Source organism: Panulirus ornatus, chromosome 2 (genome assembly GCF_036320965.1).
Source record: "Panulirus ornatus isolate Po-2019 chromosome 2, ASM3632096v1, whole genome shotgun sequence".
NCBI classification, from domain to species: domain Eukaryota; kingdom Metazoa; phylum Arthropoda; class Malacostraca; order Decapoda; family Palinuridae; genus Panulirus; species Panulirus ornatus.
Window position 1 is genome coordinate 88,761,843 of NC_092225.1, and position 19,038 is coordinate 88,780,880.

Consider the following 19,038-nt stretch of genomic DNA (forward strand, 5'->3'; position numbering starts at 1 on the left):
AAGATAACCAGTTTGATGCTAACACACCTAGAAGATAACCAGTTTAATGCTAACACACCCTCACAGAGATCAAACAACCTGTCTTACTATATCTTGAAAATTTTTTCATAGGTACCAAGTGTCTTCAGTAGCCTTAAGGATGGTGAAGACTTTTTTTTTTTCTAAAACATTGTAAACTTTCCCTTGGATGATTTTTTGGTTATTCCTTATGTTTCAGAACCATGAAATCATATAATCTTCACTAAATCAAAAATGGGTCATTACCTTGTACAACTTTAGTTTTCTGTTTGAGTTACCCCTGTTAGATTGAACAGCATCCCCTCAGGCCATATCGGAGATGTATAATCTTTAATTTATCCCCTTTTCTTCATATGATTGTTGAGTCTTTTCTTCATTCTGCCCTCTGTAAATCCTTTCCCACCCTGACAAACTGTTCACCTAACTAGAGCTTACTGGGAGAGTCTTGGGGGAGAAAGCCTTCAAAGATGTTTCAGTTCCATGCAGAGACTTTTGGTAATTTCTATCTTAGCATTAGTGCTGTGGCCTCTCTTTTCCCTGTAAGGTTATTGTAAAGATTCATAGAGCAGAAAACCCATTTTTAATCCTGTCTCTTCAAAGGAAAGTACAGGAAGAAGACAGTGATTTGGGTCTTTGTTATTCCTAGTTGTAAAAGGAATAATTTGAGTGGGCTTTGCTGTTTCTTTCATACTCCTCTCCAAAAGGAAGACCAGTATGGCATCAAAGTCTGATTCTATAAGAGGTTAAGGTGCCTTTTCAGCAACCCTTTTTAGGTCGTCAAGTTGGGTTGTCCGGCAGCTTTCCCTCAAATTTGCTTCTTTCTGGCCAGGGATTATCTCCAGAACCAACAGTATGTTTTGGAAGGTTGACAAGTGTGTATCTAATGTTTGACTGCTATGTGCCAAGATTATGGCTTGGGTATTTCATGGCTCAGTTTGAATTTCCTGCTGATGTATGATTCCGCAGCTTATCCTTAGATGTTGGTTTCATAGTCACTCATAAATTGTCAAAGAAATTGTAACTGTGTCTTTATGGTAGGAAGCCATATTTATGTAGCAACTCTTATAGACAACTTTACAGCCATGGAAAATTTTCATGGAAATAAGGGGCATTTCCAGACTCCTCTCACATGAGTTTCTTTGCCATCAGCCAGGGTCCTCTCTCATCAACTCATCACCCTTCCACACCAATACAGAGGGAAGTATCCTATTTTCAAGGTATTCCATAAGTAATACATGATTTTTTTTTTTTTTTTTTTTTTTTTTTTTTTTTTTTGCCATTTCCCACATTCAGGAATTAGTGCTAGGAACAGATGGAGAAAAGGCTAGATTTGCTGAAATCCATTATCTAGCTGTAATGTGAAATGCACTGACAGCCCTGTCCACAGACAGGTCCCAAAGACCTTTCTTTTGGTTTCCTGTAGCTTCTTATGCTGTAGTTCCGTCCATTGACAGCACATCATCCTTTGTATACCACATTGCTCCAATTCCCTCTGTCCTATGCACCTGTATCACCCTCATGCATGCTCAGGCATTGAGCACACAAAATATTTTTTCACTCCATTCTTCCATCTCCAAGTACCATCCATATCTGGGACATATAACCCAGTGATGTTGTATGATGTGAGGCATGGGCTTTAAATGAGAATGTGGTAATAAGTAAGTGTGGTTGAGAGAGTCGAAAAGGATGTGCTGAAATGGTTCAGATGTATGGGAAGAATGAGGGAGGAGTAGTTGACAAGTTTATATCCTACAAGGATTTTTTTTTTAATGTCTTTGATTTTCATGGGCTAACTCTGGAAATATTGTGCAGTGAATAGATTGAAAATTTGGGGTTGAAGATGGATACCACTGCGTGAAGCATACATAAAGATAGCCCCAACTCAACTATAACAGGAATGAATGGTATAGATGATAGGCTTAGTGTCTGCAGTGGGATCAGTTTTTAATCAATGCTCTGTATTCAGTCCAAAATAAATGAAATCAACAGAAAAAGAATGAAAGTGGATCTCTCTTTTTTAACACAGACATACTAAAGCACAGTTTCAGGATAACTACCTTACAGAGCATCCATCAGGCCTTTCAGTCATCTAACTGGGCAGTCAGCATAGACTTGAAGGATACCTACTTGCTTATTCCAATAAATGATAAAAATTTTGGTATCCAGATTGGTGCATAGAACTGGCATGTCAACTGATACCACTTGGTTTATGCATGGATTCACAGATTTTCTTGAGTATTTTTGACCCTGTTGCCAAAGCTAGCCCTCCAAAGCAACATATCAGAGTGGGAAAGCAATAACCATGTAAAAATTCATTGTGCTAAAATGTAATTTCTCCTTATATCTCTTCTATATCTGGGAGTGGATCTGGCAGTGGATGGAACCATGGAAGTGGAAGTGGATCATAGGGTGGGGGAGGGGGCGAAAATTCTGGGAGCCTTGAAGAATGTGTGGAAGTCGAGAACATTATCTCGGAAGCAAAAATGGGTATGTTTGAAGGAATAGTGGCTCTAACAATGTTGTATGGTTGCGAGGCGTGGGCTATGGATAGAGTTGTGCGCAGGAGGATGGATGTGCTGGAAATGAGATGTTTGAGGACAATGTGTGGTGTGAGGTGGTTTGATCGAGTAAGTAACGTAAGGGTAAGAGAGATGTGTGGAAATAAAAAGAGCGTGGTTGAGAGAGCAGAAGAGGGTGTTTTGAAATGGTTTGGGCACATGGAGAGAATGAGTGAGGAAAGATTGACCAAGAGGATATATGTGTCGGAGGTGGAGGGAACGAGAAGTGGGAGACCAAATTGGAGGTGGAAAGATGGGGTGAAGAAGATTTTGTGTGATCGGGGCCTGAACATGCAGGAGGGTGAAAGGAGGGCAAGGAATAGAGTGAATTGGATCGATGTGGTATACCGGGGTTGACGTGCTGTCAGTGGATTGAATCAGGGCATGTGAAGCGTCTGGGGTAAACCATGGAAAGCTGTGTAGGTATGTATATTTGCGTGTGTGGACGTATGTATATACATGTGTATGGGGGTGGGTTGGGCCATTTCTTTCGTCTGTTTCCTTGCCCTACCTTGCAAACGCGGGAGACAGCGACAAAGCAAGAAAAAAATATCTCTTCTAAGAATAATTTGTTTCCCCTTCGTTTAATTTAGAACCACTATTCAACCTTATATTAATGTAGACATGTTGGGAATAACCATATCCTCCACTCTTCTGGAAACCCCATGTAATCAACACCACAAAGTCTGCTTCTCAAAAGCTGGGAGTGTTGTTTAGGTGTTATAATTATTTTTGTTGTGAGCATCTGTTTTATACCTACATGTTTTTCTCCCCAAAGTATGGAATACTGCTCACACACTAGGTGTGGCTCCGCCTCCATCTCTCAGTTAACTAGGGTAGAATCAAAAACCTTATGTTTCTAATTCTCATAATATCACCACTGTTGTACTTTCCCTTTCCATGCACCAGTGCTCTCTATATAAGTATTATTTTGCCATTGTTCCTGTGAACTGTCTGCTTGTGTCCCTACCCCCAAGGCTTGAATCCATGACACATGTTTGGCTATTCCTTCTCGATGGTTCTATGTGGAGACTGGCCACTCAAGGCTTGGCTCTTATGATACTCTCTTCTTCCCTCAAACAGCTAAGCTGAGGAATTCTCTTCCTTCTTTTGTCTTTCCCTCTTCATTTAACCTTTTTTTCTGTTACGATTCAGGTCTACAAGTGCTTACAGAACCCAGATTTATTTCTACTTTTCTTTTCCTTCACTTTTTTCTTTCACCTGAGATGGCCTTGATTGGGGCATGTTATTTGCTTGTTCCATGTTGGGCACTATTAAAAAAAAGACAAAACTTCAATTCATGGACACCTTCCAAAGAGCAGGTTTTACCATCTATCTATCTATCTATCTATCCTTCTATCTATCTATATCTCTGACGCTTGTTTCTGTTGGAACTCCCTCAAAGGGGTGGCCATACAACAGAGTCTCCAAATCGAAAGAACTCTGGTGCTGCTTCTTAGCTTTTAGTGCCTCACCCTTAACAGACCACTGGCAGAGGGCAACTCTAGCACATTGTTTACCATCAACTTGGACATATCCTTCTTAGTTCTGTATATAGCTTGGAATAGTTTGGTACTCATTGTCTCCCTGGCGACAAATCTTGGGATTACGCAAATTCTGTGTTTGCCTTACAGTCCCAGACCTTTTTGTCTGAACATCATCTGAAGCATCTTAACATATTAGGAAATTCATTTTTGCAGCCCTGTGCCATGCCATTGCAAGGGAGGCTTGAATAACTCATGCCTTTAGAGTCATCAGGCAGCTTCTGTAGTGGTTTTGGATGGACACATTAAATGAAGGATAGGTCTTCCATTCTTCAGGAGGTCATGTAGGCACTGGCTCTTAGATGGGATGTAGTGGTATTTTCATAGCAGTATAAAGGAGCTGTTGGTTCCATGGTTTTTTCATCCCCCATTACATCCTGTGGCAAGGGTGCAGAATTCTATTTTTAATGGACAGTACAGTGGCTGTATGATGCTTGATGAACAAAAGTCTTGCAAATCCCTTCCTCACTATGTCCAAAGGCATTTTTCTCCAAGCCTTTTACTCCAAGGACAGATGACCTTTTAAAATCAGACACAATGTCAACAGATATTGACAGCAAAAATTTCCATTGGATCCTTTCCTTAGGAATGGCACCTGAAGAGGATCCCCCTGCATCAGAACCAATGTGTTACTTCTGATTAGCTATGCCATACGCCTTAGTCCTTCAAGAGCACTTCACCTTTTCTTTTGTAAGACCCTGACCACAGAGTCTTGGATTCTGGAATTCACATGTATGTATTTCTTCAGCATTTCTACAGGGAGTAGTTTGGAGAATGCCCAACAGACGACCTTTTACATAAAATTCACCCTTCTCTCAAAGACAGAACAGTTTGTTTAAGAGACTTGTCAGTCTTAATGTCCAACAGACGACCATTTACATAAAATTCACCCTTCTCTCAAAGACAGAACAGTTTGTTTAAAAAACTTGTCAGTCATTTTAAAGAATCTGATATTTTGGAAGTGAATGAATGTGTATTATTTTTCTCGTATCTCTATTAGGACTAGTGCAAGACTAGTAACACTACATTATTGCCTGTTTAAGAGTGCCCAACAAAGACACATTTCTGGGTGTTAGTATTCTCCTGACAAACCTGTTGGGATAAGCTTCTCAGATCTTTTTATGCAAAAGACTGGTAGTCCCTAACCTGCAGCCCTAGTGGATCTTTCAAAATTGGATGACTTTACAGTCTACTAGTTTTCCTGGTATTTTTGTTCCCCAGCATATAATTATAAAAATTTATTCATAAATCTTTAGGCTCTGGGAAGAGAGTTAGTAATATACATGCTGTTTCCAGATATAAGGATCTTCATGTCTTTGATAACAGTCTCTTATGGGTTAAGATAAACCCAAACCCCAGTTTCTAGATCAAAAGTGAGATGATTATATGTAGAATTAACCTGCTAGTCATCTACTCATGAAAGATTTTATATAGAGAATAACATGCCTTACGATTGGTTATATCTCTTAAACCCCTTTTGGACTTCCTCAGAGATTACAGGAGGACCATCAGGATTCCGGTGAGAAATATCTCTGTGGATTAGGTAAGACATTGGCTCAACTTAAATCTTATGCTAGAGCTCATGATGTGAGAAAGGTGGCTTCTCATTAGCCATCCTCAAACCTGTTATCGAGGAATTTGAGAAGAGGGACCTTTTGCACTCTTATTCCTTCTTTGTTAGATGGGTATTTTAATTCAGACATTGTAAATCTACCTTGCATGGTTCTAGGGATTCCTCCTTTAAGAAAGTCTTAGTGTTCCTCCAATTCTTTATTGAAGAAATATACTTTTGTTTTTAGGATTATTCTTATTTTGAAGTTTTCCTCTAAACCATCCTCCAATGGGTATACTTTCATGCTCAGGGGACAGACTGCATAGGAGAGAAATGTGTTTTTTTAATTTGAAAAAACTTTTCTTTCTGAGGCAATGTCCTGTGAGCATTTTTTCCTGACTTCCTTACCCTACCCCTACCTTCCCTTTCTTTTGTCCAAAAACCTTTTTCTGTACCCCTTTTTGACTGCCTTTGGCTTGGTGCCTTTGATCTGCAAATTATGGGCTCCGAGCAGCTGGACTTGAATGGATTGACATTAACTCAGTGGCAGATGCAGATTGCCTGGGGAGGACCTGAATGAGCTTGCAGTTGCCCTCACCTTTGAGTGATTCACAAAAGTTAAGTGAAGGCTGATGCCTTCTCACCAGAATAATGAGGGTTGGAAGGCTCATAAGCCATATATTCTCGGAGAATATATCTCATGGTTGTAAGACATCTCCATAGAAAGAAAAGTTTTTTTGACATACTTGATTGGTTAGTTAGGATTTTCTGTGTAGGCATGGGATGTGGTGAGGGCTTGAACATTAATGGAATGCATTTTATAGTGCCATTGTATAAAGGCAAGGGGGACAAACGTGAGTGTTCAAATTACAGAGGTGTTACTTTGTTGAGTGTACCTTGTAAGTTGTATGGGATGACTGATGATTAAGAGGGTGGTGGCATGCACAGATCATTAAATTATGGAGGAACAAAGGTGGCTTTAAGCTTCAGGAGTGGTAGATTGTGTGTGGATCAGGTCATTTCATTGAAGAATTGAAGTGAGAAATACATACAAAACCAAAGGGAATTGTATGTTGCATTTATGGATCTAGAGAAAGCATATGATAGGGTTGATAGAAATCCTTTATGGAAGGCATTATGAGTATATGGTGAGGAAGGAAAATGATTTGAAGTAGTGTGGAGTTTTTATCAAGAGAGCAAGGCATGTATGTGAGTAAGTAGAGAAGAAGGTAGTTCCAGGAGATGTTGGGTCTGCAGCAGGGGTGTTTGATGTCACCATGGCTTTTTAATTAGCGTTTGGATTGGATGGTGAGGAAGGTGAACATAAGGGTATTCGAGAGAGGACTTGGCATGCATTCTGAAGAAGGTGAGGGGGGGCCAAGGAAGTGAGTCAAGTTATTGTTTGTTGATTATACAGCACTGGTGACAGATTCAAGTGAGAAACTGCAGAAGTTGATGTCTGAGTTTGAGAGTGTGTGGAAGGAAGAAGTTGAGAATAAATGTGAAAAAACATAGTTATTAGGGTTAGCAGCACAGAGAAACAGGAAGTGAGGTGGTTTAGATACCTGGAAGTGAACATGGTAGCAAGTGGAACTTTGGAAGTGGAGAGGGGATGAGGGTTCTGGGAGCAATGAGGAATGTGTGAAAAAAAATGGATATGTTTGAAGGTATAGTATTCCCAACAATGTTGTATGGATTAAGATATGGGCTATAGATGAGAATGTATGGAGGAATCTGCACTTGTTGGAAATGAAATTTTGGAGGACAATATATGATGTAAGGAAAGCTGATCAAATAAGTGATGATAGGATAAGAGTGAGGTGTTGTAGTAAGAAGAGTATGGTTGAGAGAGCTGAAGAAAGTGTGCTAAAATTGTTTTATATATTGAGAGAATGCATGAGGAAAGGTTGAAAGAGAGGATATATTTATATGTCAGAAGTGGAGGGGACAAGAAGGGGGAGACTGAATTAAATAGGGAAGGATAAAGGGAATGAAATGTTGAGTGCTCTGGGCTTAAACATGCAGTAGGAAGAAAGGCATGCACAGGACAGAGTGAATTAGAGCAATGTGATATACAGGGGTGAACTTGCTGTCATTGGACTGACCCAGGCCGTATGAAGCAGCCAGGGGAAACCATGGAAGAGTTTGTGGGGCCTAGTTATGGATAGGGGGCTGTGGTTTTGATGCATTACTCTTGACAGCCAGAGAATGGATGCGAGTTAATGAGGCCTTTTCTTCATCCATTCCTGTTGCTCTCCCGCTTACAGAGGAAACAGCAAACAAGTATGAAAGAAAGAAAAGAAATGTACTTGTAATAAAAAGTTGATTGATGTTTTGTTCTGCATTAAAGATCTTGCCTTTTTGATTTAAAACCATGATGATGATTCTTTCCTGTACTTTCATTTTTTTTGCTAATGTTATATTGATTCGTGACTGTAGAAAATTACACGAATGGTTCTCAAAACATTTATATATTTTCACATTCATGAAAATTTTTACATCGAAAGAGCTCATATTATCCCCATCAGGAAAAGCTACAGTTTGATTGTGTTAGGAAAGTTAATAAATGCCCCATCGTCTACTTATTTTATTTTCATCTTTGCCAGTAGGGGGAAAAAGAATTCCTGCATATTATAGAAGTTGACTAGAAAGGTGTAGGCAGTAGTCTGGAAACCCTTCCCTCCTGTATTAACTATCTGAAAGTATGAACAGAAGATGCTATGTGAGGACTTTTCATTGGCATCTCAGTTTTCCATTACTGATCTTTCATTGCCAAGACAGGAAAGACAAGTAAATATAAGACAAAAATTTTTGAGGGTTGACTGTGCATTGAATTTGCATGGTAAATTGATTTCAGTTATTATTGTAAAAAAAAGAAATATTTGAGTTGCTTTGTACTGTAATTTATTTACATTTCCCAGAATGAACCGCCTAGATGCCTTACCTCGAGGCTTTGGCTCGTTCCCTGTGCTGGAGGTCTTGGATATCACTTACAACAATATCTCTGAAGGGGAGTCAATGCCTGGAAATTTCTTCATGCTTGGTAAGAGTTATGTGATTGATTAGATATGAATACAGTCAAATAAAGTTAAGGACTTGAGATTTGTGATTAAGGACTTGAGTTTTATATTTATTTTATTATTTATTTATTTTGCTTTGTCGCTGTCTCCCGCATTTGCGAGGTAGCGCAAGGAAACAGACGAAAGAAATGGCACAACCCACCCCCATACACAATGTACTCACACACACGCCCACACACGCAAATATACATACCTATACATCTCAATGTACACACATATATACACACACAGACACATACATATATACCCATGCACACAATTCACACTGCCTGCCCCTATTCATTCCCATCGCCACCTCGCCACACATGGAATACCACCCCCCTCCCCCCTCATGTGTGCGAGGTAGCACTAGGAAAAGACAACAAAGGCCCCATTCGTTCACACTCAGTCTCCAGCTGTCACGCAATAATGCCCGAAACCACAGCTCCCTTTCCACATCCAGGCCCCACACAACTTTCCATGGTTTACCCCAGACGCTTCACATGCCCTAATTCAATCCACTGACAGCAGGTCAACCCCGGTATACCACATCGATCCAATTCACTCTATTCCTTGCCCGCCTTTCACCTTCCTGCATGTTCAGGCCCCGATCACTCAAAATCTTTTTCACTCCATCTTTCCACCTCCAATTTGGTCTCCCACTTCTCCTCGTTCCCTCCACCTCCGACACATATATCCTCTTGGTCAATCTTTCCTCACTCATTCTCTCCATGTGCCCAAACCATTTCAAAACACCCTCTTCTGCTCTCTCAACCACGCTCTTTTTATTTCCACACATCTCTCTTACCCTTACATTACTTAATCGATCAAACCACCTCACACCACACATTGTCCTCAAACATCTCATTTCCAGCACATCCACCCTCCTGCACACAACTCTATCCATAGCCCACGCCTCGCAACCATACAACATTGTTGGAACCACTATTCCTTCAAACATACCCATTTTTGCTTTCCGAGATAATGTTCTCGACTTCCACACATTCTTCAAGGCTCCCAGGATTTTTGCTCCCTCCCCCACCCTATGATTCACTTCCGCTTCCATGGTTCCATCCGCTGCCAGATCCACTCCCAGATATCTAAAACACTTCACTTCCTCCAGTTTTTCTCCATTCAAACTTACCTCCCAATTGACTTGACCCTCAACCCTACTGTACCTAATAACCTTGCTCTTATTCACATTTACTCTTAACTTTCTTCTTCCACACACTTTACCAAACTCAGTCACCAGCTTCTGCAGTTTCTCACATGAATCAGCCACCAGCGCTGTATCATCAGCGAACAACAACTGACTCACTTCCCAAGCTCTCTCATCCCCAACAGACTTCATACTTGCCCCTCTTTCCAAAACTCTTGCATTCACCTCCCTAACAACCCCATCCATAAACAAATTAAACAACCATGGAGACATCACACACCCCTGCCGCAAACCTACATTCACTGAGAACCAATCACTTTCCTCTCTTCCTACACATACACATGCCTTACATCCTCGATAAAAACTTTTCACTGCTTCTAACAACTTGCCTCCCACACCATATATTCTTAATACCTTCCACAGAGCATCTCTATCAACGCTATCATATGCCTTCTGCAGATCCATAAATTTTTTTTTTTTTTTTTTGCTTTGTCGCTGTCTCCCGCGTTTGCGAAGTAGCGCAAGGAAACAGACGAAAGAAATGGCCCAACCCACCCCCATACACATGTATATACATACGTCCACACACGCTAATATACATACCTACACAGCTTTCCATGGTTTACCCCAGACGCTTCACATGCCTTGATTCAGTCCACTGACAGCACGTCAACCCCAGCATACCACATCACTCCAATTCACTCTATTCCTTGCCCTACTTTCACCCTCCTGCATGTTCAGGCCCCGATCACACAAAATCTTTTTCACTCCATCTTTACACCTCCAATTTGGTCTCCTTCTTCTCGTTCCCTCCACCTCCGACACATATATCCTCTTGGTCAATCTTTCCTCACTCATTCTCTCCATGTGCCCAAACCATTTCAAAACACCCTCTTCTGCTCTCTCAACCACGCTCTTTTTATTTCCACACATCTCTCTTACCCTTACGTTACTTACTTGATCAAACCACCTCACACCACACATTGTCCTCAAACATCTCATTTCCAGCACATCCATCCTCCTGCGCACAACTCTATCCATAGCCCACGCCTCGCAACCATACAACATTGTTGGAACCACTATTCCTTCGAACATACCCATTTTTGCTTTCCGAGATAATGTTCTCGACTTCCACACATTCTTCAAGGCTCCCAGAATTTTCGCCCCCTCCCCCACCCTATGATCCACTTCCGCTTCCATGGTTCCATCCGCTGCCAGATCCACTCCCAGATATCTAAAACACTTCACTTCCTCCAGTTTTTCTCCATTCAAACTCACCTCCCAATTGACTTGACCCTCAACCCTACTGTACCTAATAACCTTGCTCTTATTCACATTTACTCTTAACTTTCTTCTTTCACACACTTTCCCAAACTCAGTCACCAGCTTCTGCAGTTTCTCACATGAATCAGCCACCAGCGCTGTATCATCAGCGAACAACAACTGACTCACTTCCCAAGCTCTCTCATCCCCAACAGACTTCATACTTGCCCCTCTTTCCAAAACTCTTTCATTCACCTCCCTAACAACCCCATCCATAAACAAATTAAACAACCATGGAGACATCACACACCCCTGCCGCAAACCTACATTCACTGCGAACCAATCACTTTCCTCTCTTCCTACACGTACACATGCCTTACATCCTCGATAAAAACTTTTCACTGCTTCTAACAACTTGCCTCCCACACCATATATTCTTAATACCTTCCACAGAGCATCTCTATCAACTCTATCATATGCCTTCTCCAGATCCATAAATGCTACATACAAATCCATTTGCTTTTCTAAGTATTTCTCACATACATTCTTCAAAGCAAACACCTGATCCACACATCCTCTACCACTTCTGAAACCACACTGCTCTTCCCCAATCTGATGCTCTGTACATGCCTTCACCCTCTCAATCAATACCCTCCCATATAATTTACCAGGAATACTCAACAAACTTATACCTCTGTAATTTGAGCACTCACTCTTATCCCCTTTGCCTTTGTACAATGGCACTATGCACGCATTCTGCCAATCCTCAGGCACCTCACCATGAGTCATACATACATTAAATAACCTTACCAACCAGTCAACAATACAGGCACCCCCTTTTTTAATAAATTCCACTGCAATACCATCCAAACCTGCTGCCTTGCCGGCTTTCATCTTCCGCAAAGCTTTTACTACCTCTTCTCTGTTTACCAAATCATTTTCCCTAACCCTCTCACTTTGCACACCACCTCGACCAAAACACCCTATATCTGCCACTCTATCATCAAACACATTCAACAAACCTTCAAAATACTCACTCCATCTCCTTCTCACATCACCACTACTTGTTATCACCTCCCCATTTGCGCCCTTCACTGAAGTTCCCATTTGCTCCCTTGTCTTACGCACTTTATTTACCTCCTTCCAGAACATCTTTTTATTCTCCCTAAAATTTAATGATACTCTCTCACCCCAACTCTCATTTGCCCTTTTTTTCACCTCTTGCACCTTTCTCTTGACCTCCTGTCTCTTTCTTTTATACATCTCCCACTCAATTGCATTTTTTCCCTGCAAAAATCGTCCAAATGCCTCTCTCTTCTCTTTCACTAATACTCTTTCTTCTTCATCCCACCACTCACTACCCTTTCTAATCAACCCACCTCCCACTCTTCTTATGCCACAAGCATCTTTTGCGCAATCCATCACTGATTCCCTAAATACATCCCATTCCTCCCCCACTCCCCTTACTTCCATTGTTCTCACCTTTTTCCATTCTGTACTCAGTCTCTCCTGGTACTTCCTCACACAAGTCTCCTTCCCAAGCTCACTTACTCTCACCACCCTCTTCACCCCAACATTCACTCTTCTTTTCTGAAAACTCATACAAATCTTCACCTTAGCCTCCACAAGATAATGATCAGACATCCCTCCAGTTGCACCTCTCAGCACATTAACATCCAAAAGTCTCTCTTTCGCGCGCCTGTCAGTTAACATGTAATCCAATAACGCTTTCTGGCCATCTCTCCTACTTACATACGTATACTTATGTATATCTCGCTTTTTAAACCAGGTATTCCCAGTCACCAGTCCTTTTTCAGCACTTAAATCTACAAGCTCTTCACCATTTCCATTTACAACACTTGAACACCCCATGTATACCAATTATTCCCTCAACTGCCACATTACTCACCTTTGCATTCAAATCACCCATCACTATAACCCGGTCTCGTGCATCAAAACCACTAACACACTCATTCAGCTGCTCCCAAAACACTTGCCTCTCATGATCTTTCTTCTCATGCCCAGGTGCATATGCACCAATAATCACCCATCTCTCTCCATCAATTTTCAGTTTTACCCATATTAATCGAGAATTTACTTTCTTACATTCTATCACATACTCCCACAACTCCTGTTTCAGGAGTAGTGCTACTCCTTCCCTTGCTCTTGTCCTCTCACTAACCCCTGACTTTACTCCCAAGACATTCCCAAACCACTCTTCCCCTTTACCCTTGAGCTTCGTTTCACTCGGAGCCAAAACATCCAGGTTCCTTTCCTCAAACATACTATCTATCTCTCCTTTTTTCACATCTTGGTTACATCCACACACATTTAGACACCCCAGTCTGAGCCTTCGAGGAGGATGAGCACTCCCCACGTGACTCCTTCTTCTGTTTCCCATTTTAGAAAGATTAATGAAAGATTGTGTTTTTCTCTTTTTGTATAAAACTTGTAGGACATTATGATTGTAAACAAATTGCATTGAAGTTTCCTTACTGAAATTATAATGTTCATTTATTAAAGAACATGTATAACTGCCATCAAGTGACCAGGGATCACCCCATCCCACTGGCACTTCCAGACCTGGCTCTTTTTCTCAATTTTTTTTAATATGTAATGTCTAACATCCAACCTTCCCTCTGTTGAACACTATAGGTCTGTTTCCTAACCTGATCTTCACTTTCAAACTAAAATGTCCAAGGCTGTCTCTCCTTTTGACTGTAGTACAAAAGTATCTGTTGCCTACTATTTGGATCTTGAGTCTTCCAACTTTAGTACAATCTGCCTTAAAATTTCGTGACCCGCTAAACCTTTCCATGTATATTTTGTATGTTTTCTTTCTAGGATCTTCAGTTATGTAGAACTCTCTGGCTTTTATACTTCCTGCTATGAAGAATTGCTGTCTTCACACCCATGCACTGAAATCCTTTAGTCAAGTGAATGTCGGTTTGTGGCAGGGGTGTGTGATGTCTCCATGGTTGTTTAATTTGTATATGGATGGGTTTGTTAGGGAGGTAAATGCAAGAGTTTTGGAGAGAGGGGTGAGTATGCAGTCAGTTGTGGATGGGAGGGCCTTGGAAGTGAGTCAGTTGTTGTTCATTGATGATACAGCTCTGGTGTGAAAGGAGAAAGTTGAGAGTAAATGTGAATAACAGCAAGGTTATTAGGTTTAGTAGGGTTGAGGGACAAGTTAATTGGGATGTAAGTTTGAATGGAGAAAAATTGGAGGAAGTGAAGTGTTTTAGATGTCTGGGAGTGGACTTAGCAGCAGATGGACCCATGGAAGCGGAAGTGAGTCACAGGGTGGGGAAGGAGACGAAGGATCTGGGAGTGATAAAGAATGTGTGGAAGGAGAGAACATTATCTTGGAGAGCAAAAATGGATATGTTTGAAGGAATAGTATTTCCAACAATGTTATATGGCTGTGAGGCATGGGCTGTAGATAGGGTTGTATGGAGGAGGGTGGATGTGTCGGAAATGAAAAGTTTGAGGACAATATGTGGTGTGAAGTGGTTTGATCGAGTAAGTAATGAAAGGGTAAGCGAGATGTGTGGTAATAGAAAGAGCATGGTTGAGAGAGCAGAAGAGGTTATGTTGAAATGGTTTGGACATATGGAGAGAGTGAGTGAGGAAAGATTGACAAAGAGGATACATGTGTCAGAGGTGGAGGGAACAAGGAGAAGCAAGAGACCAAATTGGAGGTGGAAGGATGGATTGAAAAAGATTTTGAGCATTTGGGGCCTGAAACATCATATACTAAATATTAATTTCTTCTGATACACATATTTAGAATGGTTCATATGCGATGTTTTGTTTTATCTCTGTCCTTACACACACACACACACACACTCCAAAATTTACTCAAAGAAGTGTGCCATATGTTGACAGATAAAGAGAGCAACTTGTTTATAAAGCTGGAGACACATAAGCTCTGAGATTCATGGTACATACACCTCTAGGCCTGTCTCTTTAAACTTTAGTTTGTGATTGTACCAATGACCAGCTCTCATTGATGTAAGACTGTGATTGACTGCAGACCAGCTTTGATTGTCCTACAAACAAAACTGAATGACATAAAGCCATCTTAGAATGACCTTCAGCCATGTGTGATTGACTAAAGACTGGCTGTAATTGACCAGAGACCATCTGTAACTGACTTCTAAAACCATCTGAGACTGAACTCATAGACATGAATGACACATATTGAACCGTGATATGCAATAAAGTCAACAATAGAATTGCATACAGTAATAAGAAATCTGTGTAAAAACCCCAAGAGGGTAAGATTTAATCATATATTAAACACATGAAATCCCAAAGAGTTACTTTTTCTCATATGGCAACTTAGCCAACAATTGAGGTGTACTGTACCATACATGTTTGTATCAGATAACTTCATTTGTAAGAATTATGTAAGTTCTGTGTTACGAGAGTTTCTTTTTCCCAATTTCAGAATCACTGAGAGCTCTCTACATGGGAGATAATGACTTTGAAGTTTTATCCCCGGAGATCAAGAATCTGAAAAACTTGCAGATTGTAAGTACTGTAATACTCAAGTAAGGTAGATTGTGTCAAGTAAAATACAGTGATTAAACATGAATGGAGACAATAGTCTAACTTCATGAATCAACTCACTGTGTGAAGCATAAGAGTGAGAGGCACCTTTTAAGTGTGAAAATCTGCTGGATGAGGGTTGAGAATTTGTGAGTGATGTTGCAGAGACTTATGTACCTGGTCTGCCTCATTAGCTTAGGAATGGAATAATAATAATAATATGAATATTAGATATATAGGTAGAAAATAACCAAAGGAGTTTATAGACTCGTATGAAGAGTATGAATGAGGAAAGGTTGACAAAGAGGATATATGCATCAGAAGTCGAGGGAACAAGGAGAACGAGGAGACAAAATTAGAGATGAAAGGCTGGAATAAAAAGACTTTGAGCAATTGGGCCTGAACTTGCAGGAGGGTGAAAGGCATGCATGGGATAGAGTGAATTGGAACAATATGGTACACTGGGGTCAGTTTGCTGTCAGTGGACTAAAACAGGGCATGTGAAGCATGTGGGGTAAACCATGGTAAGGTCTGTGGTTCCTGGTTGTGGAGAGGGAGCTGTGGTTTGTTGCATTATATATGACAGCTAGAGAATGGATGTCAGTGGATGTGCCCTTTCTTGTCTGTTCCTGGCACTACCTCTCTAATGCAGGAAATGGTGATCAAGGATGAAAAAATCATCCTTATTGTTTCCTACATTATCAGGTAGCACCAGGAACAGAAGAAAACATGCCCCTTTGGAATATATGTTAAACATTACTGTTAAATGGTTCCCATACTTCACAGCTTTGCTAAATAATAGCTGTACGTTACAGCTTCACTAATCAGTATTGATACTTCACAGCTCCACAAAATACTAGGGATACTTCATAAGTTTGCTAAATATTAGCAATATTTTGCTGTTCCATTAAATGGTACTTATAGTGCAGAACTCCTCTAAATAAAAAGCATTACCTCTTAGCACTGTTAAATAGCATAGGCACTTCACACCTTTGTCAAAAAGTAGTCATGATCCATAGTTCTGCTAAATACAGGTACACCACCAAATTTCCGGCAACTGATGGTTCGGCACCTCCTTTAGTCTGGACAAAATTATGAGGGAATTTGAAATTACCGCGGCCACCGGACTAGTTTACTGGGCGGCCTCAGATGGTGTTGTGTGTAAGGCATGCTTATTTACATTCTTTACACTGCACTCGTTGGTGGTGATACCACAATTCTGTGAGATTCTTAGTTTATTTTGCTTAAATTTTATCTTAGCTATGCAAGAGGTGAAAAAGAGGTCAAATGAGAGTTGGGGTGAGAGAGTATCATTAAATTTTAGGGAGAATAAAAAGATGTTTTGGAAGGAGGTAAATAATGTGCGTAAGACAAGAGAACAAATGGGAACATTGGTGAAGAAGGCAAATGGGGAGGTAATAACAAGTAGTAGTGAAGTGAGAGGGAGATGGAGTGAATATTTTGAAGGTTTGTTGAATGTGTTTGATGATAGAGTGGAAGATATAGGATGTTTTGGTCGAGGTGGTGTGTGAAGTAAGAGGGTCAGGGAGAATGATTTGATAAACAGAGAAGTAGTGAAAGCTTTGTGGAAGATGAAAGCCAGCAAGGCGGCAGGTTTGGATGGTATTGCTGTGGAATTTATTAAAAAAAGGGGTGACTGGTTGGTGAGGATATTCAGTGTATGTATGGTTCATGGTGAAGTGCCTGAGGATTGGCAGAATGCATGTGTAGTGAGTGCCATTGTACAAAGGCAAAGGAGATAAAGGTGAGTGTTCAAATTACAGAGGTATAAGTTTGTTGAGTATTCATGGTAAATTATATGGTAGGATATTGTTTGAGAGAGTGAAGGCATATACAGAGCATCAGATTGGGGAGGAGCAGTGTGGATTCAGAAGTGGTAGAGGATGTGTGGATCAGGTGTTTGCTATGAAGAATGTATGTGAGAAATACTTACAAAAGCAGATGAGTTTGTATGTAGCATTTATGGATCTGGAGAAGGCATATGATAGATTTGATAGAGGTGCTCTGTGGAAGGTATTAAGAGTATATGGTGTGGGAGGTAAGTCGCTAGAAGCAGTGAAAAGTTTTTATCAAGGATGTAAGGCATGTGTATGAGTAGGAAGAGAGGAAAGTGATTGGTTCCCAGTGAATGTCGGTTTGCGGCAGGGGTGTGTGATGTCGCCATGGTTGTTTAATTTGTTTATGGATGTGGTTGTTAGGGAGATTAATGCAAGTTTTGGAGAGAGGGGCATGTATACAGTTTGTTGTGGATTAAAGGGCTTGGGAAGTGGGTCAGTTGTTGTTCGCTGATGATACAGCTCTGATGGTTGATTCGGGTGAAAAACTGCTGAAGCTGGTGACTGAGTTTGGTAACGTGTGTGAAAGAAGAAAGCTGAGAGTAAAAGTAAATAAGAACAAGGTTATTAGGTACAGTAGGGTTGAGGGACAAGCATATTGGAAGGTAAGTTTGAATGGAGAAAAACTTGAGGAAGTAAAATGTTTTAGATATCTGGGAGTGGATTTGGCAGTGAATGGAACCATGGAAGCGGAAGTGAGTCACAGGGTGGGGGAGGGGGAAAAGGTTCTGGGAACATTGAAGATTGTGTGGAAGGTGAGAATGCTATCTCAGAAAGCAAAAATGGGTATGTTTGAAGGAATAGTGGTTCCAACAATGTTATATGGTTATGAGGCATGGGCGATAGATAGGGTTGTGCGGAGGAGGGTGGGTTTGCTGGAAATGAGATGTTTGAGGACAATATGTGGTGTGAGGTGGTTTGATTGAGTAAGTAACGAAAGGGTAAGAGAGAAGTGTGGTAATAAAAAGAGTGTGGTGTAGAGAGCCGAAGATTGTGTATTGAAATGGTTTGGTCACATGGAGAGAATGAGTGAGGAAAGATTGACAAAGAGGATATATGTGTCAGAGGTAGAGGGAACAAGGAGAAGTTGGAGACCAAATTGGAGGTGGAAGGATGGAGTGGAAAAGATTTTGAGCAATCAGGGCCTGAACATACAGGAGGGTGAAAGGCGTGCATGCAATAGAGTGAATTGGAATGATGTGGTATACCGGGGTCAATGTGTTGTCACTGGATTGAACCAGGGCATGTGAAGCATCTGGGATAAACCATGGAAAGTTTTGTGGGGCCTGGATGTGGAAAGGGAGCTGTGGTTTCGGTGCATTATGCATGACAGCTAGAGACTTGAGTGTGAACGAATGTGGCCTTTGTTGTTTTTCCTAGCGCTACCTTGCGCGCACACTGGAGGAGGGGGTGTCATTTCATGTGTGACTGGGTGGCGGCATGAATGGATGAAGGCAGCATGTATGAATATGTAC

At 41.0% G+C, this 19,038-nt stretch overlaps 1 protein-coding gene across 1 annotated transcript in view; it reads left to right on the forward strand.

The window, feature by feature from the left end:
* LOC139758188 (ras suppressor protein 1-like) overlaps positions 1-19,038 on the forward strand; it is a 40,846-nt gene that overhangs the window by 9,122 nt on the left and 12,686 nt on the right. The window contains exons 3-4 of the mRNA XM_071679407.1: positions 8,594-8,715; positions 15,607-15,689. Of these exons, the coding sequence (XP_071535508.1) occupies positions 8,594-8,715; positions 15,607-15,689 (205 nt within the window). The remainder of the gene's footprint in view (positions 1-8,593; positions 8,716-15,606; positions 15,690-19,038) is intronic.